We start from the raw sequence: 25,796 nt of genomic DNA on the forward strand, positions 1-25,796 counted from the left end.
AAACATACTGGAAAGAAGCTTGAAATATGTTGACTTAACCATTTTAAGACATTTTATATTAGATTTTATTTTTGCCACTCACTCAGACTATTTCTCTCAGTGCATCGCTCGCTCTCGCAGGGCAGCAGTCGCTTTTGTGACTGTGTCTGTGCATTTTTCTCTGTGTGCTTAGTCGCCTTGGTCGCTTGGAACGCGAAACATACGACATTGCCAACAATCCAACAGTCCGCCGCCGATTCCCGAGCGCCGTGCACCGTCGACTCGACCGCGAGTTTTCGAATTCAACATTTTTGAACGTTACGTCAGTCGTCGTCGGTCGCTGCAGCAGCAGCAACAAAAATATTTTTGGCGCCGTTTTATTTGTGTGCCGTGTATCGTGTCGTTTTGAAATCGCTGCGAGCAAGGAGTTGTCGCGTTTTGAAATCGCCTCTGCAACAGGAGTTTATTTGTGATCCAACGAACTGCCAATTTCAACGAATACCAACCAAAAGGTAATGAATTCTTTGCTTCGAAACATCACAAGTTAGGAACAACAACAACAACAACAACAGCCTGATAAGCAGCAGAAAGAAAAATTCTATATGCCATATTGTTTCCTTGTGTGCGATTGCCTGTGAGTGTGTGTGTGTATTGTGTGCATTGTTGTTGTTGTTGGTCTATCTAACAAAGTTATTGCGATTGTTGTTGTTGCTGTCATTGGGCCACGGAATATACAATATACTGTATGTATTTTTGTTGGTGGAGGCAAACAAAGAGCGGGCCGGGGATTTCTGCAAGTTTTCTGTGTTTTGTTAGCTTTAGAAATAAATTCTTTTTTTCTTTATTTTGTTGTTTTTGTTTTCCGTTGGGTTTTGTGTTTGGCTGTTGCTGATTCTGTGTTTTTCGATTTGTACGTTGCTGTACTTTTTGCTGTGCCCCGTTGTTAATAGATAAACATGAACATTTCTCAAGGAATTAGTACGCGCTCATGCTGATATGTTTATGTTAAATAGACGTAATACAATAAATATTGCCATATAGCCCAGGTTAGTTGTTTTTCTGCCCCTTCCAGTCGCCATTCCCATTCCATTCTATTTCCCCTACCGCCCACACCGCCCACAGCAATCCAACAATAACATTAACAAAAACAACAACGGGCAGAACCAAAACACGCGAGCAACGTTCGCCTTGATAATGATGTTCGCTGATAATAATGATGACTGGCCAAAGAACACAACAATGCTGCCAGCGCACAGTGGGGCCAAAGTGTTACGAAAATGGAAAGCAATATTAATTTTTTGCTTGGCTCACCTTAATGCGCTAGAGTTTTCTCTTGCATCTTTTTTAAGTGCGAAAAATAGAAAAGTTATTAGACTCTGAACCTGATATTAAAATTAATAGTTAAAGGGAATTATTACCTACAATTTTCCAGAGTTTTACTTACAGATGTCCAAACAGCTAGAAAAAAATATATGTATATACATATAATATACCATGGAAAATTTTATAACATTTTTCTTGTAGTTTTGGGCAATTCCCATTTTCGATTACTTCTATCCCACTGTGCGCACGTTTTTCGCTTTGCAAAACTGGTGGGCCCAAAGGTGCTGAAAGTGGCGGGAAAACTGTCGGAGATTTAAGAGCGGCCCAAGTGTCGCCGCGATAGAAAGGGGCTGGCGGCCAAAAGGGTAGGCAGTCGAGTGAGTGGACAGGTGGAGTGGGCTGATTAGAATCGAAACAGGTAGTCGCAGGTGCGAGAGCGAATCGTTTGCGAGTAGCGAGCAGTGAGTGCGGTGGGTACTCGCACACATATTCGTGACTATTCAGCGGATTTGGTTTTGGCCAACATGTTTTCGGATATTGCAACACAACATTGCTTACTGCACTGAATTGCTGCTGCTGCAGCTGAGTGTTGCTGTTGTTGCTGAAGCAGTGTGTTGCTGTTGTTACTGTTGTTGCTGCTGCTTAAGTTGTGCTGTTGTTGCTGTTATCAGTGAAGCAGGCAAAAGCTCTCAGCTTGCGACGCCAGCAGCAACAGCAACAGAAACAAACGGCAACAAAAACACAAACAAGCAGCACAAACAGCCAGATTGCCTGTTATTTTTATGGCCGCTGCCATTGTCGCTGCTGTGGCTATAATAATATGAAAAGTAAACAAAGTTGCTGGCTGTCGTCGTTTCGCCGCCGAGTTGTCAACATCAACGCAACGCAATGCTTTCCTATCCTATCCAGCTAGCCAAACTGTACTGAAAATAATGGCAACTACAGCTACAACTACAACGGCAACAACGGCTACGGCTACAACAATGTTTTATTAAGTTTCACGAAATATATATGAGCGAAAAGCTCTATACCTCGTTTGCTGAGACAGCAGCAACAGACAGCGGAACAGAACTGAACAGAACAGAACTGAAACGAACTGAACAGAAACCAACACAAACAAATAGCGCGGACAAAACGAAAAGAAACCGAACACAAAACCCCAGCAGAAAAGGCAAAAAAGCTGAAAAAGAGTCGTTGAGAATGTGCTGTTTGTTTGCCAGCTCAAAAATAAATAGGATTGTATACAAATATGTACGCACATAGATAGGAAAGTCTAAAAATCAAATATTGGAGTGGCTAACGTAACTTCAAGTTGCCATTTCTTGCAACATGACAGTAATCCGTTCAAAACACTGGTATATTAACATTTCTCTAAATAAACTTCAAATTGAAAACGTATCTTTTAGTGGCTCTGTGAGGTACGATACCGCCAACGAATATGACCACCTCAACGCGCAGCAGCAGCAACACAAATAGCAGCAACAACCACAGCAGCGAGCACGAGGAGCGAACCGCCAACGGCACCAACGCCTACAACCACCACAGTCCGACGGGTTCGGGATCGGGATCCGGAACAGCAGGCGCCTCCATTGGATCCACCAACCGAGTGATGCAGGCGGACGAGGACTTCAACATCCGATTCGTCAACCTGGTGCGCACCCACAAGTGTCTCTACGACAAGAAGGTGCCCGAGTACCGCAACAGGTGAGTGGCGAGTCCATCGGCTCCCAGAAGATACGATCCAGATCGTTCCGTTCAAAGGGGTCTTAACTGATTTGAATCACTTTTTACAGGGATAACCAGGAAAAGGCTTGGGTGCTTATATCAAAGGAGACAAGAGAAAGCGGTAAGCAATAATGGTAATAACATTAATCCCTTAAACTTATCAAAACTTTCATTATTTTCAGTGATCCATTGCAAGGAGCGATGGCGAAATCTTCGCGCCTGCCTCTCCCGCTACATAAAGCAGCAATCCGGTTCGGAGCCGCAGCACAAGCCATACTACCTGACCGAGCACATGGCGTTCCTGCTGCCCTTCCTGAAGTCCAGCCGTAACTCCTTGGAGGGGAACAACAGTCTGGCCACTCTGTACCAGATGTCCCAGCAGCACCTGCAGCATCAACCATTTCTCCTGCACCCAGCACTCCATGAGACCGAGGAGCACAAGTACTGCGCCAACACTAGCATCAATAATAATAATAATAACAACATCTCCAATAATGGCGAGAATATGGAGGTCTTGGAGATGAAGTACTCGATTTCGGAGAAGGACGATGAGGAGACTATCGACGCCTTTGATCCCGCGGTCACCAACACCCTGGGTATGAATCGTACTTCGTCCACGCCCACACGCCTTTCCGCCCTTCAAGGAGGCGGGGGCAACTCACCGGCCAGAAGCGATACCGCTAGTGCGGATAGCATGAAGAACTTCATTCCGGATGTGCAGCTGGCCGAGACGGGTTCGCAACTCATCTACAGCGATGGTGGACATGGGACACCACCGCCCCTGCACTATCATCCGCACTCGCATTCACATCCTTTGACGTTGTCCATGGAACACCACCCAGCATCATATGAACCGGGCAGCACGAAAAGAATCAAGACGGAATGCGAGGCCACCAGCACGATGACGAATGCAGGAAGTATTTACGGCGGACTGAGTTCGTCGGAAGTAGCGGACATGGAGTTCTTCCGCAGCATTCTCCCAGATCTGGCGAATCTCACTCCACAGCAGCGTCGCAAGTTCAAGATTGGCATTCTGGAGCTGATTGACGACGTTGTAACCAGATATCCCGCCCAGGATCACAGCAACGGAGGAGGAGTATCTGGCGTACTCAACGGAAGTGGCGGTAGCAGCAATGGGGGATCTGTAAAGCATCAAAGGCGCAGCTCTGGACGCGATTGGAGGAAACAATAAAGGAATAGAAAATGTAGCGGAGAGTCACTAATCCTTAACTAGGGATAGGATAAGTTTAGTTAGAAGTTTAAGGGGGATCTGAAGCTGGAATGGGTACTAATTCGAACCAGAGCTACTTCAGTCCGCTCACTGTTAACGTGTTGTGTCTACTCGATAAGATGGGTATGTTTTCAAAGGCCTTAAATTCTTTCATGTCCACGAATTGTTTCGATTTTGGCCAAACTTTAAGAATGGTCCATTTACAAAGAGCTACAAGAACTTTCATGACAATTTAAAAAAATATATGTATATTTGAGCAACTAATAGATACATTTTAAGCTATTCCAAACAAAAAATTCTACGGGCTATTCCAAAATCGAACACAATTCAATGAACAAGAAGTAATGAGGCCTCCTCTCCTTATAAGCCATTTAGTTCTGATGAAGCAGTTAAGGAATTGTGAAAATAGATTTCAAGATTTTAGAAAATGGCCGCTTCGAAAATATGTTAGTTTAAGGACGGTGTATATATGTATGTTTGCTGCTATTGAAGCCTAAACTATAGAATCTGTGTACAAATGAATTTCCGCTAAGGTAAACCAAGAGGGATAAAGAGATAGATCGATATCAAACTGCTGTGTGTAATAATAAACAATTGAAAGTATGGAAAATTACACGGTAAACTTTAATTTAAATGTCGACAACTTCAACAGAGGGCTTTTTATTCGGCCTTGCTCCATTTTGTAGGCAGCGATGGACCACAAAAGGTTTCCTTTCTGAGAGAAATGCACAAGGACACGCCTTGTCCCTGTCTTCGCACTAAAAGCTAAATTTCGTTGGCGGCTTTACGGAGGCTGGGATCGGATTGGATCGGATCTACAACTTCGAGGAGCCAGTCTTGGGGTAGAACTTCTTCGCCGGGTCCTTAGCCATGTCGAGCAGGGTCTGTGCGGGCTTGAAGGGAGCTCCGTACAGCTCAGCATAGGATTGCATCTTGCTGACCAGTTTGCCTGCTCCATACTGATCGACCCAGCGGAAGGGACCGCCGGAGAATGGTGGGAAGCCCAAGCCAAAAACGGCTCCGACATCGCCCTCCAGCGGACTGTCCAGAATCTTCTCCTCCAGACAGAGCACGGCTTCGTTGATGAAGCGGGACACCATACGCAGCGTCAGATCCTCGGGGGCATTGGCTCCCTTTGAGACTAAAGCGTACTTCTGTTTCACGATTTCGAGAGCATCGTTGTTCACTGGACGAGTGCCCCTCTTCTGGCCATCGTACAGGAAGATACCCTTGCCGGACTTGCGTCCGAGGAAACCAGCCAGGACCAGATCGTTCATCACTTCCAAGTTTCCACCGCTGAAGCGTTCGCCGAAAGCCTTTGCCAAGTCGACGGCAATGTGGGAACCCACGTCAATGCCAACCTCATCCGCAAGGGTCGCAGCACCCACGGGGAAACCAAACTTCTTCGTGTATTGGTCCAGATCCTTGGGGTCCACGCCTTCCTGCAGCAGTCTGATGTAAAAGATGGGAGTAGAATAAACAATTTCACTTTAATTTTCTTCAAATGCAAACCTACCTGATGGCTTCCGACAGCATGGTGGAGAGGATGCGGGTGGTATAGAAGCCAGGTCCGTCACCAACAGTGATAACGACCTTGCCTTGCTTGAGTCCGACGGCCACGGCCTGGGCGATGGTGTCCTTGGAGGTGCCTGGGTGGGTGATGATTTCCAGCAGCTGCATCTTGTCCACGGGCGAGAAGTAGTGCATGCCAACAACCTTCTCGGGACGCGAGCTTCCTGCAGCGATCTTGGTGATGGGAATGGCGCTGGTGTTGGTGGCAATGACGCAGTGCTCTGGAACCACTGCTTCCAGCTCCTTGATCACACGGTGCTTAACCTTGATGTCCTCGAACACAGCTTCGATGATGATGTCCGCGTTCTTGAAGTCGCTGTAATCAAGAGTGGGCCGCAGACTGGCAAGAGTCTGGTCGCGCTCCAGTCCAGAGATTCGCTTGCGCTTTACAGCCGTCTCCAAACCCTTCTGCACTTGTCCAATACCACGAGCCAGGCCGGCTTCGGTGGCATCCTTCATCACCACCTGATATCCCTTATCGACGGAGACCTGTACGATTCCGGCGCCCATCAGACCAGCTCCCAGCACACCCACAGTCTTAACCGGACGCTCTGGCTTGCCAAATCGGTTCTTCTTGCACTCCGTTTGTCCACGGAACAGGGCAATCAAACCCTTGGACTCGGGCGTGGCCGACAGCTCACCGAAGCCCTTGCGCTCCGCCTCGTAACCGGCATCGGTTCCCTTATCCACGCCAGCACGGATCACATCGAGAATCTGTTTAAAATTATTGGTTAGTTACAAATATGGGAATAGATTGTCCAATATTTCACCTTCAGAGGAGCGGGATAGAGACCGTTCGAGGCCTTGAGCACCTGCTTCCTGGCAGTGTCGAAGATTTTGTTCTTCACAAAGTCGGTGTCCATGACGAAGGACTGGATCTTGCTGACCAGACCGCTTTTCTCGCGATTAACCTGTGTGAATACGGTGGAGACAAGTTAAGGATAAAGACTTTAAGGGATTAAGTAGTATTTCTTACACGAAGTTTGCCACTGGCCAGATCGTTGGCGACCTGCACGGCGGTCTTCTCCAGGTACTCGATGGTGTTCTGCTCAGCAGGCTGGAGTCCAGGACCTAGGGGATCCACCAACAGATCCACGATGCCCAGTCGCTTGGCGCGATCGGCGCGCACCTGTTTGCCAGTCAGCTCCATATCCAAAGCAGTGGGCACGGAGGTAAGCTTGGGCAGGCGGACTGTGCCACCGCCGCCGGGCAGCAGACCCAGCATGACCTCGGGCAGACCCAGTTTGGTCTTGCTGTCTTTGGTGGCAATGCGGTAATGGCAGGCAAGGGCGAGTTCCAGACCACCGCCCAGACAGACTCCGCTGATGGCGGCCACAATGGGCTTCTTGCTGCGCTCCATGCGATCGAACATCACCTGGGCGCCGTGGGAGATCAGCGTGGCCTCCTCCGCTGTCTGGCACGATTCCAGCATCCCGATGTCGGCACCGGCCACAAAGCAGCCCGGTTTGCCCGAGATCAGAACGGCGGAATTAACGGCAGGATTCGTCTCCAGGTCCTTGATCACTCGCTCGAACTCATCGCTAACCTCGGAGCCCAGGGAATTCACCTTGGCATTGGGTGAGTCGATCTTGATCACAAGCACTCCATTGACCACCTTGGTGTGGAGATGCTTGTTGGCAACCGGTGCGGGATTCGTGGACATTAGGCGGCGGCTCTGGAGGAGCTGGGCCGAAATGGGCAGGGCTGCGTGGGGTTAAGAGATCGTTGTTTGCGATTAGTGCACATTATCTCACGGCACTTGAAATCGGAAATCAGAAAGCGAGAGACAGAAGCTATACGTCAAGAGAGAGTACAAAGTGCAAAGTCCAGTTATGCGGCATCGGGGGAGACTCAGCGAACACGGGAACGGGAGAGAGACAGAGATACCGCTAGAGTATTTCCAAGGGGCCAAATTCCAATGTGGAATTATGGCTTGCAATTTGCACTTTCCCTTTTCATAGCAGAACTTCCAATTAACCCACCTCTTGTGCACTTATTCTGCAGCAATTGCTGTCGCGAAATTTGGCCAACAGCACTCAGAAACCTCGTTGCCGACATTGCTCTTAGTTCGATCTTATAAGTTAGTCACTTTTTGCTTACGATAACTATTTGTTTTAATTTTTAACGAACTTTGATCCTGCACCGTTAGTTATGTGTTCGCGTTTCGCTATAAAAAACTATGCGGCAATTTCTACTTGTTGCACATCCCCAGTGTGACCGCGCTCATACCAATAAAATATACCATCATAAGTATTTTCTAAATTTCAGCTCTAGCCTAAATACCGCACACAGCACAAACTCATTCACCAGGTGTCGCTAGTGGCGTGTTTTTTAAAACTAGGTGGCGCAGGTGATCATAACTAGCATTACTATTGTAGTAACTATTAATTTTAAAATTACAAAATAATTAAAAAAAACAAATTTCGTACTTTTTTTAAACTGCAATTAGTTTTGAGTTTTTAGCGATTTCTGTAGATCACCTTTTTATTGTTACCTTTCACTTTTTTATGAGAAAACAAAATTTTAAAACGAATAAAATACCAGAGTTTTACAATAACTCGAACCTGATGTGTACAATATTTCACCGACATTGTTTTTGGGAATCTGTCACGCTGACCCACCCCACGTCTCGAGGTCGAACCATTAACAGGCCGCACAATTTGCGGGACACGCATGTCACTCGCATTTTTCAGGTCGCTTCATCGGATCTCCGAGTTCGAGTCCAGGAGCCATTGAAGCCGCATTAAGCGCGCCTCATTTGCTGCGATGCCATTGTCCTTTCAAGTGGCCACTCCTAAATAGGTTCGGATGAGATTTCGCCACATCGCCAGGCGCTTTATTGTGGCAACACGCCTTTGTGGCCTTTGACGCAGGCGTTTCATGTGGCGTGTACTATAAAGTAAATAGTTAATCGTTTTTCCCCGAAGCTGCAGCTGCGGTCTTGATTTCTCCACTGATCCGTCTATCATGTGTGAAGAGTCAAAAAAGTCACACTCGAGTTCGTCGGTTTATGTCAACTGCAAATATCCGTCAGTCAAATGCTGGTAGATGGCTGAATAAGTGACCTGACCTTTTCCAACCAGCGGGCTTATCAAATGGATAACAATTGACAGAAGAAACATTATCACAAAGCTACAACAATGTATATATACAAACTTATTTTAAATAAATTAATGTTATACTATATTATATTTAGGATATAACCCTAATTTAACCCCAAATTGAGACCTCTATTTGAGCTTCATTAGTTTGCGAAAATCTGCATTAACAAATTGCCACCGAATCGCATTTGCATCCGAAATTAGTCTCTGGAATTGCAAATGTGAATTTGCGAAACCTCAGATTAGATATCCCATATTCGCGCACTTATTCACGCGAATATTGAATTACACCGGCAACAATGGGATCAGCTCAGCATCAGTAAATTTGCATAATACCTTTGCGATCTCGGATTCCTCCCCTCGGCACCCAAGGATAACACCAAATGAGCAGCAAAGTCAGCGACTCCAGAGTGTTCTCATTTGCATGTGAGAGGGTTCGGGCTAAGGGCTAATCAAACAGCAAGGACAAATATTGTTGCAGGATGCGACAGGAAGCACACGGTCGGTTGTGATTTATGGCTGGAAATTAACATAAATGAAATCAAAACATTTTAAATGTTTTCATTTGGGCAAGGGTTCGGCGCAGCCGCACTCGAATTATGTATGCAAATATCCTTTGAAACAAAGTCATTCCTCATTTCTCATTTCTCCTGCAGCTCGGCGAGTGTGCGAATATCCTTGAAGGTCGCACGCGTCAGCGGCACACTTTCCATCCAACATGACAACTAATGGGCGTTTTGTTTATGGTCGATATCAAACCCCCATTAGGGTCGAGCACTCCTTGCCCGTAACTACTTGCAACCCCTTCCCTCGGGCAGCCGTTTTTTTTTATACTTTTAATTATTTATAATCGGTTTAAAAAAGATCAGAAACAATAACCAAATTTTTGAGTGGCCTCTGACAGGGGGTAAGCCGTTTAATCGAACCCGGATTTAATTGACGTTGAAAATGGAATTTACAATTTTATTTACCTCTTTTGGTAATGAAAATATTGTATATATGTGTAGGAAGAATTTCCTTACTTTACATTTACTTGATACTATGTGAGTAAGTATCCTATTCTTCGTTATTATCTTGATTCTGATCATAGGCATTCACTTGATCCTCCTGATTTGCTTTTGTCATCTGGAACCTCCGGATTATTGTCATCAGCAGCCTGAGCTGCCGGATCATTGCCATCTTGGACCTGTTGGTTCTGACCATTCCCAATGGTATTTTGAACGATATAGCTCTCATTTTGCGGATTTCCACTTAAGCTTAAATAATCTAATAAAAGTGTATTAAGTATGTGTTAGCAATAAGTACAGCTCAACTTACACCGCCCATTGGTATATTGCACCATTACTAACAATGAATTTGGTTCGCTGTTCCCTGCAGCCAGTCCATTTAAAGCTTCCAACGCTCCCTGTGTGGTTATAATGTCCGCTTGTCCCCAAAATGAATTATTTCGCTGTAGCCGTGGTCCTTGGCGGAATGGGTTCTGACCGTGATGCCTCACTGAGCGCATTGTAATATCACTTTGTGTACGGACTCTAAATTGCGCTCTCCTTCTACGATTACGACGCCGCGAATTTATCCTAGGACGTCGAGTATCCAGATTCATAATTCCAAGTGCCTGTCCAATCAAATGACGGCGCAAAAATTGCATGTTAACTAGAGCTCTACGCCGACGCTTCTCAATACAAAATTTGGTTTTATTCATTGTTATGTGTTAACCTCTATTTAGTACTCACAATTGACATAATTCGGTTAATGATATCACTTTTTCTAGGGCGGCAAGCACGCATTGTTAAACGATTTTGATTGACTAACGAATTTAAACTTGTTGTTGAGGAAAACCCCTAGTTGTGTATCCTGCCGCTGCTAATGTTATTCTGACAATGGTTACGGTCTCCCATGTTTGACACGTGTCACTTCTCAAGAAAGGCTGCTGCGATTGGGATTTTCTTTCAAAAATGTTTATTACTACAAAAAAGTTCATAAATAGGTGGGAAATGTGACTTAAAACTCTATGTTCTTAAGGCTACTATTACTCTTACGTGCTCTAAAACTTTGGAATAGCTGGGAAACAAGTACAAAGGTACAAACTAGAAACGTTCAATACAATATATCATATATAATAATACGACCAACAAGCAATGGGAACATGAATGGAAATCAATCAACTAGGGACTAGAACAACGCTTGAGTAGCTCAGTAATAGTAGTTGCGATTGGAGATCTTATCCCGATCCCCTAGCAGTAGATGGGATCCGTGCTGTTGACTGGGTGATATGTTGCGTCCATTTGGATGTTCCACGAGTTGTCCACTCCCGTGTTGCTGTAGTAGTAGTCGCCGGATTGCATCTGATCCTGCGGCTCCTGTTGATAATTGGTGAGGTGCGGAAAAGTGCCCTGTTGCTGATGTTGCTGGTAGGCGGTTGCTTCGTCGTAGATGAGATCCACGCCACTCGACCCTCCGCCATTCAGAGTTGACTCAAACACACTAAAGATCTCCGAGCTGGTTGTGTAGAAACTTGCGTCCTGGCTGGGATTCTGGCTTTGGCTTCCGTTGCTCATGTCCAGCGAGTTGGGTAGATATCCATTGTAGTAGCCATAATCCTCGGAACAGTAGCCCGAGCTGCTGGTCAAGCTGGACGTATCGTCGCATATTTCGTACGAAGGCATTCCGCACTGGAGGCTGGAGGAGATTGGCTGGCTGGGATCATAGCTGACTGGTACATGTTGCTGCGGAGAGAGTTGCTGCTGGTATTGCGAGTGCTGCAGTTGCTGCGGTTTGTTCTCCTGGTAATAACTGCCCGTGGAGCTGTGCGCTGAGAGTGGTGAGTGGAGCATATCGTAGGAGTACATTCCATTGGCATATGATGGATCCTCCGTTTCGTAGTGAATCTCTCCGTTCCACTGACTGGTCATTGATCCTAGTCCTGCTGGGACATATGATCCCTGAGATTGATTAAAGTTGGTGCTGTGTGTGGGTGTCGATGTGGGCAGATAGGTGGTGGGTGGCACCACTAACTCCGGCGTGGTTTGGAGCACATCGGAAGCACCCATCCTTCTGCGCTTGCTCTCCTGAATGGACTGAGTCTTGGCCTGCCGTTTTGTGGGTCTCAGGCTACTCAGCTTGTCGCTCAGCGCAGATTCCCTGGCCAACATTACGGCCAAACTGCGCACACGTCTTCCTCCGGCCAAAAGCCGCCTGGCTTCCGTGGAACCCTTGGCTTCGGGTCTGGGGTGATCGTGGGTGCCCTTGGCCTGGAAGTAGATTCCATTACCGTCCCTGCGCCAGAAGTGGGTCACTGGATAGCCGCAGTGGCCGCGGCAGGCCTGGATTTCCAAGCGACCATTGCAATTTCTGTCAAGAAAAATTAAATACCGAGTTAGTTTCGACAATTCTGGGATTTCGTGTTTAGTCAAAAACCCACCTATTGGGACACTGTTTGCCCTGCTGCTTCCTCCTGGCCTTGTCGCAAATGGCGGGTCTCAGATGCACGCTGGCTCCATTGGGCAACTTGCACTTGGCACTGCAGAGGAGTACTCCCAGGCAGCTCTTCTTCAGGATATTCACGTTGTGATTGTTGGTGTTTCGCATGGCCCAACCGCTGGCATGTTTCCTGGCCTCATCACTCTGCACGGAGTAGATGAGCCGGCAGTGTCCGTTGGACCAGTCGTTGAAATCGTCGAACTCCCCCACCGACGGCATCTTGGAGTCGTTGATGTCCCAGTCGACCGCCACCCGGGACTTGGTGGCCGGAGGACTGGGCACTGGCATGGGCACTGGCATCGGTACTGGCATTGTGATAGGCATGCCGTTCAAGACCATTTTGGATGTGTCTATGTAATCGTTAAGTTTCGAGTTCACACGCGGTCACTATAGTTTTCCTTCTCAATAGTCTATTACTATGTGTACGTCTTCTCAACTTTTCTCTGGAGCGACGCGTCCGTTCGCATCGACTGCGCAAGGCTGACTAACTGGGCCCGCTCTGCGCAGCACAGTTAAGTTGCCAGCGGTCGAATCGCACGAGGGTTGCTCGGTCGCAATGCGGCACGCCCATTGGTCCGCTGGCTTCCAGTTTGGGTGCGCTTGTGTGCGGCTTATCCGCCTTATCCGGCACTCCAGTTTGGGAAGCGAGGAGAGTTCCCGAGCAGGTTTGATTGGTAGTAGTGGTAGCAGCATCTGGATATGGAGAACGAAATGGGGAACTGGGAGCTGCGAGAGCTGAGCACAGGGAGCTGGGAACTGGCAACTGGCAACTGGGCAGGGAGACGAGTGCTGTGCTGCTCTAGCACCTGCGGTTGCAGCACGCGCTCCACTGGGTAATTGTACGATATGGAAACCAGGGGTTTGAGGCACTTGATGGCAAAGAACACGGCCCCAACCCCAGTCAAAGCTAATTAAGTTCAGAAAAAAAGTTTACAACATCAGTGATGGAGATGGAGATGGGGATGGGGCTGTGGATGTGGATGGATGGGGATCTGCTGTATGGCATGGGTTCTGATGGGTACACCTGGCGACAGTCACTGGCAGATGCCAGTGGTCGGGCCTATTTACTTTCGAACTGGAGTTGGATGTCCAAATGGGGAACAAAGTAAAATGGTTGGAGGGCAAGCAGAGTGCCGAACAAAATGGAGATGGTTCCAACGAAGCATGGAACGTAAATTAGTTAAAGGCTTTAAGACCTTTTTAATGCAGACATTAAAGCTGCTGAATCTAAAATTTTGTAAGGCAACGGAACTACTTCTCACGATCTCAAACTCGATAAAGAAATAAACGTTTGCAAAAAAAGAAACCGAAATGTCGAGCTGCTGCCAATATCTCCAAGATGAAATCAGGAATCTCATAATCGTAAAACACAATTTAGCACGCAAAAAACGGAAATCAAAAAGAAGAAATCCCATATTGGAAAACCTACCCCTAGAAACCCAAAGGCAAATACCATAACTCACGCATATGAATGAAGCAAAGTTGCCAAACAAATTCCTTGGGCCCCTTGGCGATCTCAAGTCAGAGATAAACGAAACAAACATAATCATTAAGATGACGAAAGGGTGAGGAAACTCCATAATTTTCACACTTCCAGGACGGACCAAATGCCATGCAATTATGACACGAACTGAGCGAGCAACCCGCGGCGCCTTTCTGCCAAGGAGTCGCCCAAAGATCGTAGGATCGTAGCACGCGATAGGATCTCAAAGGATTACGGCGGACAATGGGAAAGGGTGCTCCGGCCGGGTATCGAGGGGCGTTGACACGGAAGAAAGTCATGACGTGGCATATTATGAGGCTGTGCTGGGGAAGCACATCCTTCCTACCTGGTCCCAGATTCCCGCACTCGAGGTGGGTGTGTCGCCTTAATGATGCCCGGAATTAACTGTTCCGTTTCAATTACGAGACATCACTTGGCAATCAAATTTATTTGACACTTTCTCTGCGGGGGCCAGTGGAAAACAGAACTCTTTTCTTTTCCAACGCAACTCAGTCCAATTGCGGCTATAAAATTCGACCAAAAATTACGCATAAATGTCATCGTAAATTCGGCATCTACCCCATCCGTTTGCGGTGTCGTGGGAAGTTACGCCCCTGGGCAGATAGATAGTCTGTTCTGGTCGGAAGGGATTTGGCCAGGGATTATAACGATTGCCAAACATATGGCCATGGATATTCACAATATGTGAGTGCTCAAAAGATTTGTTGACCGAGTGTAGGATAATGTGTTCGTTAAATGCCAAGACTTTATGACTACTCAATAATAAAAAAGATTCCATTTAGGGATTTTACATATATTGTACAAACTCTTACATACAATACTATTCATTTCTCATTTTCTATAAATATATTATGTTCATAAGTTATGTTACTTTCGAATATCCATTATAAAGACTGGTAGTCATCGATCGGGCAGATCATTACGCCGTTTTTCTCCGTACAATCCCCTCGCGCCGGAAGCAGGGAAAGTTTTCCGCTTTCCTTTCGCCCGGAAGCTTATCAACCAGCGGAGATCTCGGCCGTGCAGCTAATTAAGTGGAACTTCCCTTGGAAAGTTGGATAGGATAGCGCGAAGTCAAGTCGGAACTGCCGCAATTAAAACCGCACATAGGAAACCATTCAATTGGCAACTAACGACGAGAAAATCCTAATGCCAGATCCCGGCAATCCGATAAGATGGCCAATGAGCAACTTAGACCAACCCTGTGGGATCATGGCAATGTTAAATGGTAAATGATTTAAAGCAAGTCTCATAATTTCTCATTGTTCAACTGGCATTTCCACAAACTGATAAATGGAACTGAAAACATAAACGACAACAACATTTTCGATGGGAGATCGAGTCAAACCGATAATACCTTTCACACTCCGCATGGGGCAAAAAAAAAAAAAACAAGAAACAGGGGAGATCGCAGGCCCTCGATAGCGGACATTGGACATCGGAAAATGGAAAATTGAAATGTAAGCCTGGCTGAAAACACCGAAAATTCGGCACTAAATAGATTGACCGATCGCTCGGACAAGTGATCCTAACCCGATTCCCATTGCTGGCTAAGTAGCTTGGCTCTCTAATCTGTCCAAACAAACCGAGGTCGGGTCAACATGATTTGAGATTTGAGTTTAGTTTTGAGTTGAGGTCAGTGATGTGTGTGTTTTGCTGTGCTGTTAATGGGCTTACACACCTGGTGTATATTTATTTTCACTCCGATCCATTGTCTCCGCCTCATTGTCCACTAATTCAATGCTTATGAGAAGGATTACAAGCAAAAAAATATATTTTCATATTTTCCCACGTTTAATTTGTTTTTGGGGATCTATGCTCGAAATTTTGTCCAAATACTTTCTCGTGCATATTATTTGCATTTTCTTTTTGTGTTTTTTGGAAATTAAGGCGTTGGATTACATCAAATTTACAAATATTCTCCCACAATCCATGGAGAGATACCCGCATTGCATGTCCTTAGAAAACATTCCAATGGCCCCAGGATTGCTTCGATTGTTCGAAAGCGCGTGGCATTTTGCGGTGCTAGACTAAACCAATTTCCCAGAACTCAGACCAGATATTTTTCTAATACGCAATCAAAGTGCCGATAAATTGTGGCCAAGAAAAGAGATCGACGGCTTCTGAAAAAAAGGCAAAATTTAAACCGTAAAAAGGAGAAGATTTTTCACACTTGCCAGCGGCGACAAAACGATTTGCGCCACGCAATAAAATGTAATTAGTAAACTTCTCTCTCTGTGGAATTAAAAAAAAACCGAAGCCGAAACTGTAAAATTTCAGGTACTTCAGTTAAAAAACACGATAATTCGACATGGCGACGACACTTCAGGCCAAACAAAGATGCCCAGACAAAGGACACACGTACAGGGATATATCGACAGGGACGAGGGGCATGGGACAAGGACACCCCTCTTCACAGGAAACAAAACCACCCGATCCTTTCGGCCAGGGTAGCCTCGAAGATCTAACGCTGTTTACTCAAGCGCAAAAGCGAAACTTGGGAAAACAATCGAGGAGCAGTTGAATTGAAAATTTTTACAATTTTAAAAAATCAAATGGCAAATAAAGTGGCAAGTTCCTTTCGCAGGATGCCCGGCTGGTCGTGCGCCGCGTGTCGAATGCTGTCAATATTTCCGGTGTGTCTAATGACAAACGCATGTTTACACGAGTGCGAACACATCCGGACCGTGGAGTAACTGCATCCTTTCGCTATTCGCATTCGCTGATTGCGGAGGCCGGGCAGCCAGACAGCCAGGCAGCCAGGAGTATTTCACGGACATCAAGGACCCGTGATTCGCGCAGGCAGACGGCAATTAAGTGGATTAACTCAAGCGTTTGCCTTTATTTGATGCGGCAATTTATAAATGATGGGCGCGATCTGTCGATGGGGTTGATGATGAACGATGGATGATCCTGCGGTCCTGTAAATAACTAAATGAAAATTTTACACAATTTACAGTGGAGAAGCCAACGACCTGGCCATCTATTACAATCGTTTAGCAGTGCAGTTGTCATTGCCCAAAAAGTTTATTCAACTGCATTTGAATGTCAATTAGCTTAAATTGCTAGTTGTGACTTACAACAAACGCTATGGCTATTAACACGCAAGCCGCATCCAGAGCAATCCACCAATTATGGGGCTTTCTAGAAATCCGGAACACTACACTTATACATAAATATTATTACTTATTATATAGATATATGCATATTGCATTCAAATGTTTACATTTAATAACATACAAGAATTGAATATGTTTTATATAAAAATCATAAATAAACATATATATTTCAAAATGAAAATAGTCCAATTAAAAATTAAATATTCTAAATCTTTTTTACTTTATTTTTGTCAGTGCAGAATCGCCATCAAGATGCGCACTATTAGAATGCGAGTGAGTGCATTCACCTCGGAGTCGCCAAAGACCTTTAAATTTCGGGGGTAGAGCGTAGACCAACTGGCTGGCTCAATAGCATTTGATTTGCATCTGTATCTGAAAGATACACACATGCATCCGCTGCTCCATAAACTCCGTCGCACTCAATTTAATTTAATCAAATTTTCGTCTGCCGAGGGTTCGACTCTATAACTATTTTCGGGGTGCCATTGCCGCGCTCTTGTAATTATTAATAATATTTTTGGACCGATGCGTTGTGTGCACATAAAACGCAGCCATAAACAAAATGGCTGCAAAGTTGTTTATTCATATCGGGCACATAACTTCAATTAATCTCAATTAAGTGGCAAATACTACGATCTCATGTTCGTTGAGACTTTCGTTTTAGGGTTCCATATAGCCCTTTTTGAAGTTTTGTTTATTGAGATTGGGGGTAGAGCCACTGCCTCCGAATCCAATTGAGGGTTTGCCCTAGGCCTTGGGCACATCAATTCCTATTGTAAAACCTCTAAAGTTTAAGTAGGAGGAGGGCTTTTTTGTTTTGCAGTTACCAGTTTATTAGCGTGTTAGGGCTATAAAAAACATTGTTAATTTTTTTGGAGTATGAGGCTTAAATTCGAAGGGAATAATTGCCAAAAAATTATTAAGGGGGAGTGTGTATAAAATATCAGAAAAAACTCGTGCAGCATAAATAACTTATCAACATTATTTCATTTACTATAAATAATTTATTAGTTTATTATTAAAATGTTAACATTAAATGACTAAATTATTAAATTTCTATTGGCATAAAAAGATGATTGGATCACTTCAATAATTAGAAATTAGGTCCTATTTACCAAACAATCGCTGAGCAATGGTGTGAAAAACATTTGCAGGGCTGGTTGGAAGGTAGGAAACCCTTTCCTGAGGATCCTTGCCCGTTTCTTAACCCTCTTGGTGGCGCAAATAAGACGTCACACTCATTACAATACCACAAAGGTCTGGAGAGGAGAGCAACCCTACAAGTATAACTCCACTCGTATCCTGCGAGTCCTTCAGGGCTTTTTGTTATTTTTGTTTCGCATTCGGGACATTTGCTCACTTGAGCGAGTACGGCGATGTCTCAGAACTTTTCCCTTATCCTTTTCATATTGATTACGGGAATATGTGGCCGATTAGGAGCAAGCAAGATGTTAATAACCAAACTGAACCCTTGGCCGGCACTTTTGTGCCCAAATTATCGCATTATGCTCGAATCGCGTACGCGCTTATGCTCGAGAGTGCTGAATGCAAAGCATACTTTGATATTGGTCTATTGTTTCGCTATCAGTTATGCAAAATGCCGGAGACCTCGCCCCTTTGTCCTGCCCCTCGCCTTTGTCGGATTGCGATAATTTCCATCTTTAAATATTCATTACAAGACGTCGACGTCTGGGTTTGCCTATCGCTTTGATTGATTACTCAAGTGGTTATCGTGTGCGGCAATTGTTGCTTTCCTTGGATTTCCATCGTCTTTGTTCAGCGGATTCTGAATGGGATTGGGATATGGATTGAACTCAGCGAGGGGCGTGGCATTTCTTTCATTCTCCTGAAGGAAGTAAACCCACAAGGAGGCCTGCATGTTGGTCACTTGAGAGTTGCGACTGTTTCCATTCAGGTTGTCATCTAATAGTTATAGTTATTGAAATATCTGCAAATTTGCATGGCTGAGCTGGCTGGTTTTTCTAGTGCTCTCTCAGGCAGCTGCAAGAAAATTTCGCAATTGTGGAATTAATGAAATCGATCCTTTAATTTTCCTTTTGGGGGTGCGACTCTAGACCTCCAAGGGCGTGACCTCGACTAAGTAGCTCGAAAGGTTAATGAAGAAAATGTGCAAGAAAAGTAATGAGTATTACAATATTACCATAGAAACCTACACATTGAGAATTTTATTTTGATAAAAGTATATATTAGATTATGACATGCTAATACTATGGATTCTCCCACTTAACCCCACAACAATAACATCTGCTAGCGATGCGTGAGAAATTTTTGCATGTCTGAGCTTCGTGGCGACGTCATCAAGCCACAGGAAGCTGCAGCAGCCTGCCACAAAGGGTACACAAAGAGCGCTCAAGTGGCACAGTTTGGGCTTCCACGACTACGGCGGCATGGTGATGATGATGATGATGACGACGATGGCGATGTCTGTCAAGAGGCCACTCATATATTTGCTACAACTCGAGTGGCTCCGTCCAGATCGAGCTTGGACAGGCAGGGTGGTTTCCTCCGACCGCCGATCCAATCCTCCCGTGGTGCTGCGGTGTGCACATGCGCACTCAAGTGTCCGGAATATTGAGTCGAGCTCCTCAGGAGCAGCGGCAGATTGTCGCAAATTCGTTTTGGGGAGCGCAAATTGTTTCATTTTCGAGTTTTGCTACTCGGCGATGTGTGAAAATTGTTATTTTTTTGTTGATGGGAGTTGTGATCTGTGAGGGAATATTAATATTCATTGTTGATTGAATTTGAAGATCATCTACTTCCTGGCACAATTAAAAGCTGTCGCAATTAAGGGAATTCATTTCAAAAAGGTCATTGTGGGATTTCCTTCGCCGCCATCATATTCAGTTTTCAATCTGGCTGAAAAGGAGAACTCCGACTGTCGCAGAGCTCGAGTAATTACCACTCGGCTTGTGTCAATCAAGGGAGCTGCTATATCGTGGGTAGTTTTAATTGAATATTACAAGAGGGATGTGCATTAATAAGGAAATCAATTTAAATCTCAGTCGGCTGGCATGAGAAAAACTAAACTCGAAACTCTAAAAAATCTGCGGGCGTAGGATCCGATCCACGACCCATGGAAACCAACGGACCCACAACCCATCGGTGGTGCAAATCAGGGTGATGTGTCTAACGTCTGCCAATGGCGAACCCAAATCCGTAACATAACTCGAAATCTCTCAATGAAGCAATAAGTCTCAATTGAATTGGATTTCGGTCATTAAAGTGCAAGGTAATGAGTTTGAGTTACCAGAACGAGAGAGCATAGAATTGTTGGCCTAATCTTGTGTTTACTTTGATTCCTGTTGGTCAACACGAAGGCTAATCGTTGGCAACTAATCGATTAAGTTATCTTGAAGTTGTTTTCGAGATAGTACCACCCGAGGAAATAGAAACCGTGCGAAACCTGCAGTCACGGTTCCGCTGAAGTACTCGTAACATGCGGGTGCGCACCACCAAAAGGGGGAAAAACTAATAAAACTATTGCGAAAACTCTGAGAACCGCACAAGATCTCGAACAATTCCCACAGAGAATTTTCATTTGGTAAGAACAAACATCACTACTCACTCATCATTACATATATTATTTTTTTTAGAACACTCAGAATGCCTCGATTTTTTCAGTTGACGTGGGCTCTTCTTTTGATTTTAATAGGTTTTACCACTGCTGTTACGTTTATCGGAGATGATCCTGTGGTGGAGCTCTCCTTGGGCAGAATCCAAGGAGATACTATGCAGAGCTTTAGGAACAAGACCATCTACGCATTCCGAGGAATACGATACGCGCAATCTCCAGTGGGACAGCTCAGGTTCGCCAATCCAGTTCAGGAAACTAGTTGGGGCGACGAGGTGTTCAAGGCCACATCCGACTCCCTCGTTTGTCCACAACCAGGTGTAGTTTCTTTTATGAGTGAAGATTGCCTAAAAATCAACGTTTTCACGAAGAGCTTCGAGGAGAAATTTCCAGTGATGGTGTATATTCATGGCGGAGCCAATGTCCTGGGAAGTGGACACAGCAGCTATGAAGCAGGACCTCAATATCTGCTAGATCAGGACGTAGTTTTTGTGGCTTTTAACTATCGCCTTGGAGCTCTGGGATTTCTGAGCACAAATAGCAGTGAGACGAAGGGAAACTTTGGTTTCCTCGATCAGGTGATGGCTCTGGAATGGGTAAGGGATCACATATCACACTTTGGTGGTGATCCAGAGTTGGTGACTATTTTCGGAATGAGTGCTGGCTCGATGGCAGTCAGTCTACACTTGGCCTCGCCCCTTTCCGCAGGTCTCTTCCATCGGGCAATCCTCATGAGTGGATCGGCCACCAATCATTTTGATATAGATAACCTTTTTTGGACACGAAAACTGGCTCGTGAGCTGGGTTGTCCGTTGTATGATCCCACGGATGTGGTGGAGTGTCTCCGAAACGAAACTTGGGCACGCATTGTGGAAGTCTGCAAGGCATGGGAAACCTATCAGCTTATTAATATGAAGTGGAACTACGAGATCGATGGGCACTTTCTACCCAACCATCCTACGGAGCTGATCAAGGAGGGAAATTTCAACAAGGTTCCCCTGCTAATCAGTTACACGGCCAATGAATTTGACTACAACGCAAATGGTGAGGTTCGGATGCTACTATTTAAATATTTAGTATATCATTTGCTATTTTATATTTGTAGTCCACTTGGGAAACCAGCACTTATTACACGATTTTGGCTCAAACTTCGTGGATTACGCGCCAGAGTTGTTTCTCTATCGCCAGGATGCACAAATTGGAGAGAAACTGAAGGATTTCTATCTGGGTGACAATACTACGGAAATCAATTCGGAAAACATAGGGAACTTTGGACAGATCTTCTCTGATGCATATATTGGACACGGTGTCCATCGTCTGGTCCAACTAGCCAGTCACTTTACCCCAGTTTATTATATGCGAATGGATTACGTGGGTGATCAAAGTCTCTCAGCTCCTTTGAATGGCGAAAACAAGCCCGTGGGAGTGGGTCACGCGGATGATCTGCACTATGTGATGCCGGGTTATTGGTATGGTGCTTTGATGTCGGCAAATGATTCGGATGTTTTTATGATGGAGCGTTTAACCAGCTGGTTTAGGCACTTCGCCAAAACAGGGTAAGTACACTAAAGAACAAGAGACTTTAAAAGAAACTTTGTTAACCATGAAATTGAAGAACATATGGCTTTTGATGGTGAACAATAAAACCGATTGAATTCTTCTTCCGTTCCAGGACACCCCTGAACAGCACGGATATTTGGCCACCCTGCAACTCTACGGTCTTAAAGATGCTCTACAACGGGGTGGTGACCCAGGTGGGTTCGCCCGGCTATTCGAATCGATACGCCGTCTGGGAAGAACTGTTTCCCACGCACGCCCGGGGCGGAGGCGCTGCCTGGAAACTGAGTTTCGTCGTGGCCATCGCCACTGGTGTGGCCTCCCGGCTCATCGGGAAATTAATGTAGCAATTAGGTGTGGAAAAAGCTTATCAATAGGCCGTTTAGATTACGCTAATGACCTTCGACCTTTGTTCTTGGCCTGCTCTTCGCTGGAGCAATGCAGCTATTTACTTTGATTAATTAATCAAGAAAGGCGTGAGATTTTCCCTGTTTCCACTGCGAGCTTAGCTTTTCTTTGGTGCAATTAGTTATTGGCCTACAGCGGATTGGCTCAGCTTAAATACACATTAATTTGTCTTTAAATGTTTTCGGCTTTACACTTTGCTTTTGGGGGCGGAACCTTCAAACTCTGACCTCTTTGAGCTTTGAATAATTGTATTTGTCAGGTTGGCATGTGTAAAAACAAAACTGCTGTGATACCACACTGCCCCTGCGTGAAAATCCGAGGGGTTATATCCCATTACACAGATGCGCTGCTATTGACATTTACGATTTGCTCTTGCGTGAAAATGCCAAACAATGCGATGGGCTACAAAAGGATTATCGCCTGCCCAGCCCCCTTTTTGGGGTGGCTGGATGTGAAATGGCAGACTTTTCGTGATGGGGAGTCAATAATTATTTCCAAAGTTGAAAATAAACAAGAGATAGGTCTTTAAAATATCGAAATTTTAAGCCAAGTCTTTTTTACGCTTTACACTCATTAGCACGCACTTTCATTGGGGTCAGGTTCCACGTTTAACCCTCGGCCAACCACAAAGGACGCACACAAGGACCTGTGACAAAGTTGGGCCAAAGAAAATATGGAAAATTAACTTGTTAACTTGGCCCATAGAAATATGAGGGGCAAAGGCAAACACAGTCGACTAAGTATACGCATTGTGCCTTATTCCCTTTTGGGACAGATATATGTATATCCCACAAAAAGGTGGGCAAGTCAACTTGACAAGGACCACGACATGACCTGGCATTTGGTGACATGACGGGAATGACAATGAAAATGGGCAAAACATTTGCAAATTTTAATTAAATTTCCCTCAACATTAACACATAAAGTTGCGCTTCTCAGCCGAGATTGATGGAGATTAAAGGGTAACACCTTTTCCATCTGGCAGCTGGAAAATACGGAAAGAGTTATGTGTAGTGGCTTTTGTGGCTCAATTACAATAAGTCTATTAAACTTATGTCTGCGGCCTGTCTAGACAACAAACCGATACGACCCCGATCAGTCACAATGTCTCCTGTCTAGGAACAAAATCAAGAACTGAGCGCGTGCCCCTTTTGACTTTGGCCCTTTGTGGGCCTCTAACAAAACAGAAACATCCTCGATGCTCTCGAAGGTGAGGGTATGATCATGACGATGGGATGGATGATGATGCGAAGGTGTTCCAGCTGCCGATTCGATTGTGGCTGCGTCTCGATTTCACTTTCGCTACGCCTGCGCCATGGTTTTTCGATGGAAAACCTGGCCAGATCCCGATCCCGATCCCGAGCCCTTGCTCTTTTTGTGACGCATCATCATCATCATCCCCCTCAACCAGCTCGCGTTGTGGGTTTGATTACGTTTTTATTGAGCTCACAAAAGGAGTAAACAGTTTTGAAGTAGCGCCAAGGATCGAATGCTTTATAGGCTTGTCAGCGGTCCTGTCTGGTCTGGTCCTGGTCCTGGTCCCGGTCCTGGTCTCCTGTCTGAAAATACTCGATCCCCGTTTATGCGTTTTGTCAACATATCGGATTACGCCCCCCGACCCATAATCGCTAATGACAATACAAATTGAGAGAGTGGTGGCAGAGAAGTGGGAAAGGATTCGATTCCATCGGCTTGGGAATCGGCATATAGGGAGATTTCGGCCAGAGCAGCGCTTTGTTATGCGTAATTTCTGGGAAGACCCGGGCCACTTGGTTGTTGGACAACACGCACGAAAGTATTTTATTTTGGCTGTCCTTTTCAAGTGAGTTCGGTTTTATTCCATTGGGATGGGTTGCAATCGAAGAAAGGCAGCCCAATTGATTGATATTCGTGGAAGGATCTGCTCGGACAGAGCTTTGATCACAAAAGGACGATCTCTTGGAAATCGGTTTTCACTTTCCCAACAACTCCATTAATTTCCATCCCCACCTCGCTGGCGCCTCCAATCTTTCCATTTGAAATACAATTTCCCTGCTCTGCGGTTAATTACATATTTATACAAATCCAAATCGCTGTGATTAATGATTGGATCCTTCCCGCACTTGCCGTAAATGCCAGGCTCGAACAACCGACATCAAAGCGACTGGGAAAAAAGGACACTCGTATCTGTTCTGTTTGTTTTGGGTGAAAGTGTTCACATCAAACGACCTTTAAATTAATTGTCTTCCCCTTTTCCACGTTTTAGTTTCGTTTGTGGGGTCCGTGATTCACAACTTGATTATTCGATAACCAAAGTGCCGGGGTCACATATGAACCGGCTATACAACGAGTGCCCCATTGTCCCGCTGTCTATCTCAGGCTACTCCAAGTTCCAAGCTGCCTTGTGTGTGGTCGCCGGTTGAGTGTCTTTTGTTGTTCGCTCGGATATATCGTTGTCGCTTTTGTTTGAAGGCCCGGCGACCAAAACGACATCGGCTAAAAGGAGCGAGCTATCATAATTATGCATGTTTTGGACCTTTGTGGTTAATAGACATGTTTACGGACGGCTCGGAGGACCACCGAGCTCGATTAATGATAATCAAAGTCAATAATCGCGCCCTTCGCTCTTTGATATGTGTAGCGCATAAATACCCGCAAATCAATCGACTGCAACACACCCACTTTCGATTGAGATTGCAATCTTTTGCACCCAATTCGAGGGCCATAAAAAGCGCAACCACCCACAAGTGGGCGAAACCACCCAAATAGTCGCAATACTCATTACAAGCGCGTTAAGTGCCATTTTCCCCAGACTCTCGCCCTTTGCAAATATTTGTTTGCAGTTTTCCGATACGCGACTCCTGTCGTTCCTGCCCCTAATCCTATTCCTATTTCCCGTGCCTTCGTTGTCAGATGTGATTATTAATGTGCTTTAAATAATGAAAACGAAACAACATCCGAGTGGCACCCTCAACAACCGAACGAAATCAGTGCGCCCTCCAACGTATGCTAGTTGTCACAAGGGTGCGACGCTTTCCAGGACTCTAAGCGCAGGACACGAGTGCCAGAAGGACCAACTAATGAGTGTAAACAACGGATGGATGCCGGAAAAAATACAGCAAACAAACTGCCACAAACTGTTTGATTTGTCGCTCAGGACTAATGAAACCAAACATTAGCGAGCCCAGGACAAACGCCCCTTACTCTAATCTACCCCTCCCCACCC

General features: G+C 45.3%; 5 protein-coding genes across 9 annotated transcripts; 2 read left to right on the forward strand and 3 right to left on the reverse strand.

The window, feature by feature from the left end:
- The first annotated feature begins 222 nt into the window (after window positions 1-222).
- LOC117136664 (myb-like protein H) lies at window positions 223-4,235 on the forward strand. Of its 5 annotated transcripts, none has more exons than XM_033297668.1 (4): window positions 223-491; window positions 2,709-3,006; window positions 3,096-3,148; window positions 3,210-4,235. In XM_033297668.1, exons 2-4 carry the CDS (start codon window positions 2,741-2,743, stop codon window positions 4,217-4,219), a joined length of 1,329 nt encoding a protein of 442 aa, XP_033153559.1. In that variant the 5' UTR covers window positions 223-491; window positions 2,709-2,740; the 3' UTR covers window positions 4,220-4,235. The 5 variants fall into 5 exon arrangements, with proteins under 5 accessions (XP_033153559.1, XP_033153592.1, XP_033153584.1 ...); XM_033297701.1 differs by lacking the exon at window positions 223-491 and adding an exon at window positions 1,600-1,667; XM_033297693.1 differs by lacking the exon at window positions 223-491 and adding an exon at window positions 1,606-1,679.
- Window positions 4,236-4,859: 624 nt separating this feature from the next.
- LOC117136654 (trifunctional enzyme subunit alpha, mitochondrial) lies at window positions 4,860-8,049 on the reverse strand. The gene is made up of 5 exons (XM_033297657.1): window positions 7,813-8,049; window positions 6,807-7,534; window positions 6,601-6,741; window positions 5,775-6,544; window positions 4,860-5,710 (listed from the first exon to the last, which is right to left on the reverse strand). Exons 1-5 carry the CDS (start codon window positions 7,886-7,888, stop codon window positions 5,074-5,076), a joined length of 2,352 nt encoding a protein of 783 aa, XP_033153548.1. The 5' UTR covers window positions 7,889-8,049; the 3' UTR covers window positions 4,860-5,073.
- Window positions 8,050-9,880: 1,831 nt separating this feature from the next.
- Window positions 9,881-10,813, reverse strand: LOC117150476. The gene is made up of 3 exons (XM_033317375.1): window positions 10,665-10,813; window positions 10,249-10,603; window positions 9,881-10,197 (listed from the first exon to the last, which is right to left on the reverse strand). Exons 1-3 carry the CDS (start codon window positions 10,716-10,718, stop codon window positions 10,016-10,018), a joined length of 591 nt encoding a protein of 196 aa, XP_033173266.1. The 5' UTR covers window positions 10,719-10,813; the 3' UTR covers window positions 9,881-10,015.
- Window positions 10,814-10,898: 85 nt separating this feature from the next.
- On the reverse strand, window positions 10,899-12,882 carry LOC117150475 (transcription factor glial cells missing). Its single transcript, XM_033317374.1, has 2 exons — window positions 12,353-12,882; window positions 10,899-12,282 (listed from the first exon to the last, which is right to left on the reverse strand). The coding sequence occupies exons 1-2, from the start codon at window positions 12,748-12,750 to the stop codon at window positions 11,166-11,168; spliced, it is 1,515 nt and encodes a 504-aa protein (XP_033173265.1). The 5' UTR covers window positions 12,751-12,882; the 3' UTR covers window positions 10,899-11,165.
- Window positions 12,883-20,658: 7,776 nt separating this feature from the next.
- Window positions 20,659-22,733, forward strand: LOC117150800 (esterase E4). Its single transcript, XM_033317858.1, has 3 exons — window positions 20,659-21,670; window positions 21,732-22,182; window positions 22,299-22,733. The coding sequence occupies exons 1-3, from the start codon at window positions 20,659-20,661 to the stop codon at window positions 22,528-22,530; spliced, it is 1,695 nt and encodes a 564-aa protein (XP_033173749.1). The 3' UTR covers window positions 22,531-22,733.
- The last annotated feature ends 3,063 nt before the right edge of the window (window positions 22,734-25,796 follow it).

This window comes from Drosophila mauritiana, chromosome 2L (assembly GCF_004382145.1).
Source record: "Drosophila mauritiana strain mau12 chromosome 2L, ASM438214v1, whole genome shotgun sequence".
Taxonomy (NCBI): Eukaryota; Metazoa; Arthropoda; class Insecta; order Diptera; family Drosophilidae; genus Drosophila; species Drosophila mauritiana.

What these genes read in the sequence shown, in the direction of transcription:
- LOC117136664 (XM_033297668.1), top strand. Translation starts at nt 2,741, where the DNA reads ATGACCACCTCAACGCGCAGCAGCAGCAACACAAATAGCAGCAACAAC. An exon ending in GTGCCCGAGTACCGCAACAG is followed by an intron (nt 3,007 to 3,095) that starts GTGAGTGGCGAG and finishes CACTTTTTACAG; the next exon opens with GGATAACCAGGAAAAGGCTT. An exon ending in AAAGGAGACAAGAGAAAGCG is followed by an intron (nt 3,149 to 3,209) that starts GTAAGCAATAAT and finishes CATTATTTTCAG; the next exon opens with TGATCCATTGCAAGGAGCGA.
- LOC117136654 (XM_033297657.1), bottom strand. Translation starts at nt 7,888, where the DNA reads ATGTCGGCAACGAGGTTTCTGAGTGCTGTTGGCCAAATTTCGCGACAG. An exon ending in GCAGAATAAGTGCACAAGAG is followed by an intron (nt 7,535 to 7,812) that starts GTGGGTTAATTG and finishes AACCCCACGCAG; the next exon opens with CCCTGCCCATTTCGGCCCAG. An exon ending in TCTATCCCGCTCCTCTGAAG is followed by an intron (nt 6,545 to 6,600) that starts GTGAAATATTGG and finishes AATTTTAAACAG; the next exon opens with ATTCTCGATGTGATCCGTGC.
- LOC117150476 (XM_033317375.1), bottom strand. Translation starts at nt 10,718, where the DNA reads ATGCGTGCTTGCCGCCCTAGAAAAAGTGATATCATTAACCGAATTATG. An exon ending in TTAACCGAATTATGTCAATT is followed by an intron (nt 10,604 to 10,664) that starts GTGAGTACTAAA and finishes TGTATTGAGAAG; the next exon opens with CGTCGGCGTAGAGCTCTAGT. An exon ending in GCAATATACCAATGGGCGGT is followed by an intron (nt 10,198 to 10,248) that starts GTAAGTTGAGCT and finishes CACTTTTATTAG; the next exon opens with ATTATTTAAGCTTAAGTGGA.
- LOC117150475 (XM_033317374.1), bottom strand. Translation starts at nt 12,750, where the DNA reads ATGGTCTTGAACGGCATGCCTATCACAATGCCAGTACCGATGCCAGTG. An exon ending in GGCAAACAGTGTCCCAATAG is followed by an intron (nt 12,283 to 12,352) that starts GTGGGTTTTTGA and finishes TTTTCTTGACAG; the next exon opens with AAATTGCAATGGTCGCTTGG.
- LOC117150800 (XM_033317858.1), top strand. Translation starts at nt 20,659, where the DNA reads ATGCCTCGATTTTTTCAGTTGACGTGGGCTCTTCTTTTGATTTTAATA. An exon ending in ATTTGACTACAACGCAAATG is followed by an intron (nt 21,671 to 21,731) that starts GTGAGGTTCGGA and finishes TTATATTTGTAG; the next exon opens with TCCACTTGGGAAACCAGCAC. An exon ending in AGGCACTTCGCCAAAACAGG is followed by an intron (nt 22,183 to 22,298) that starts GTAAGTACACTA and finishes CTTCCGTTCCAG; the next exon opens with GACACCCCTGAACAGCACGG.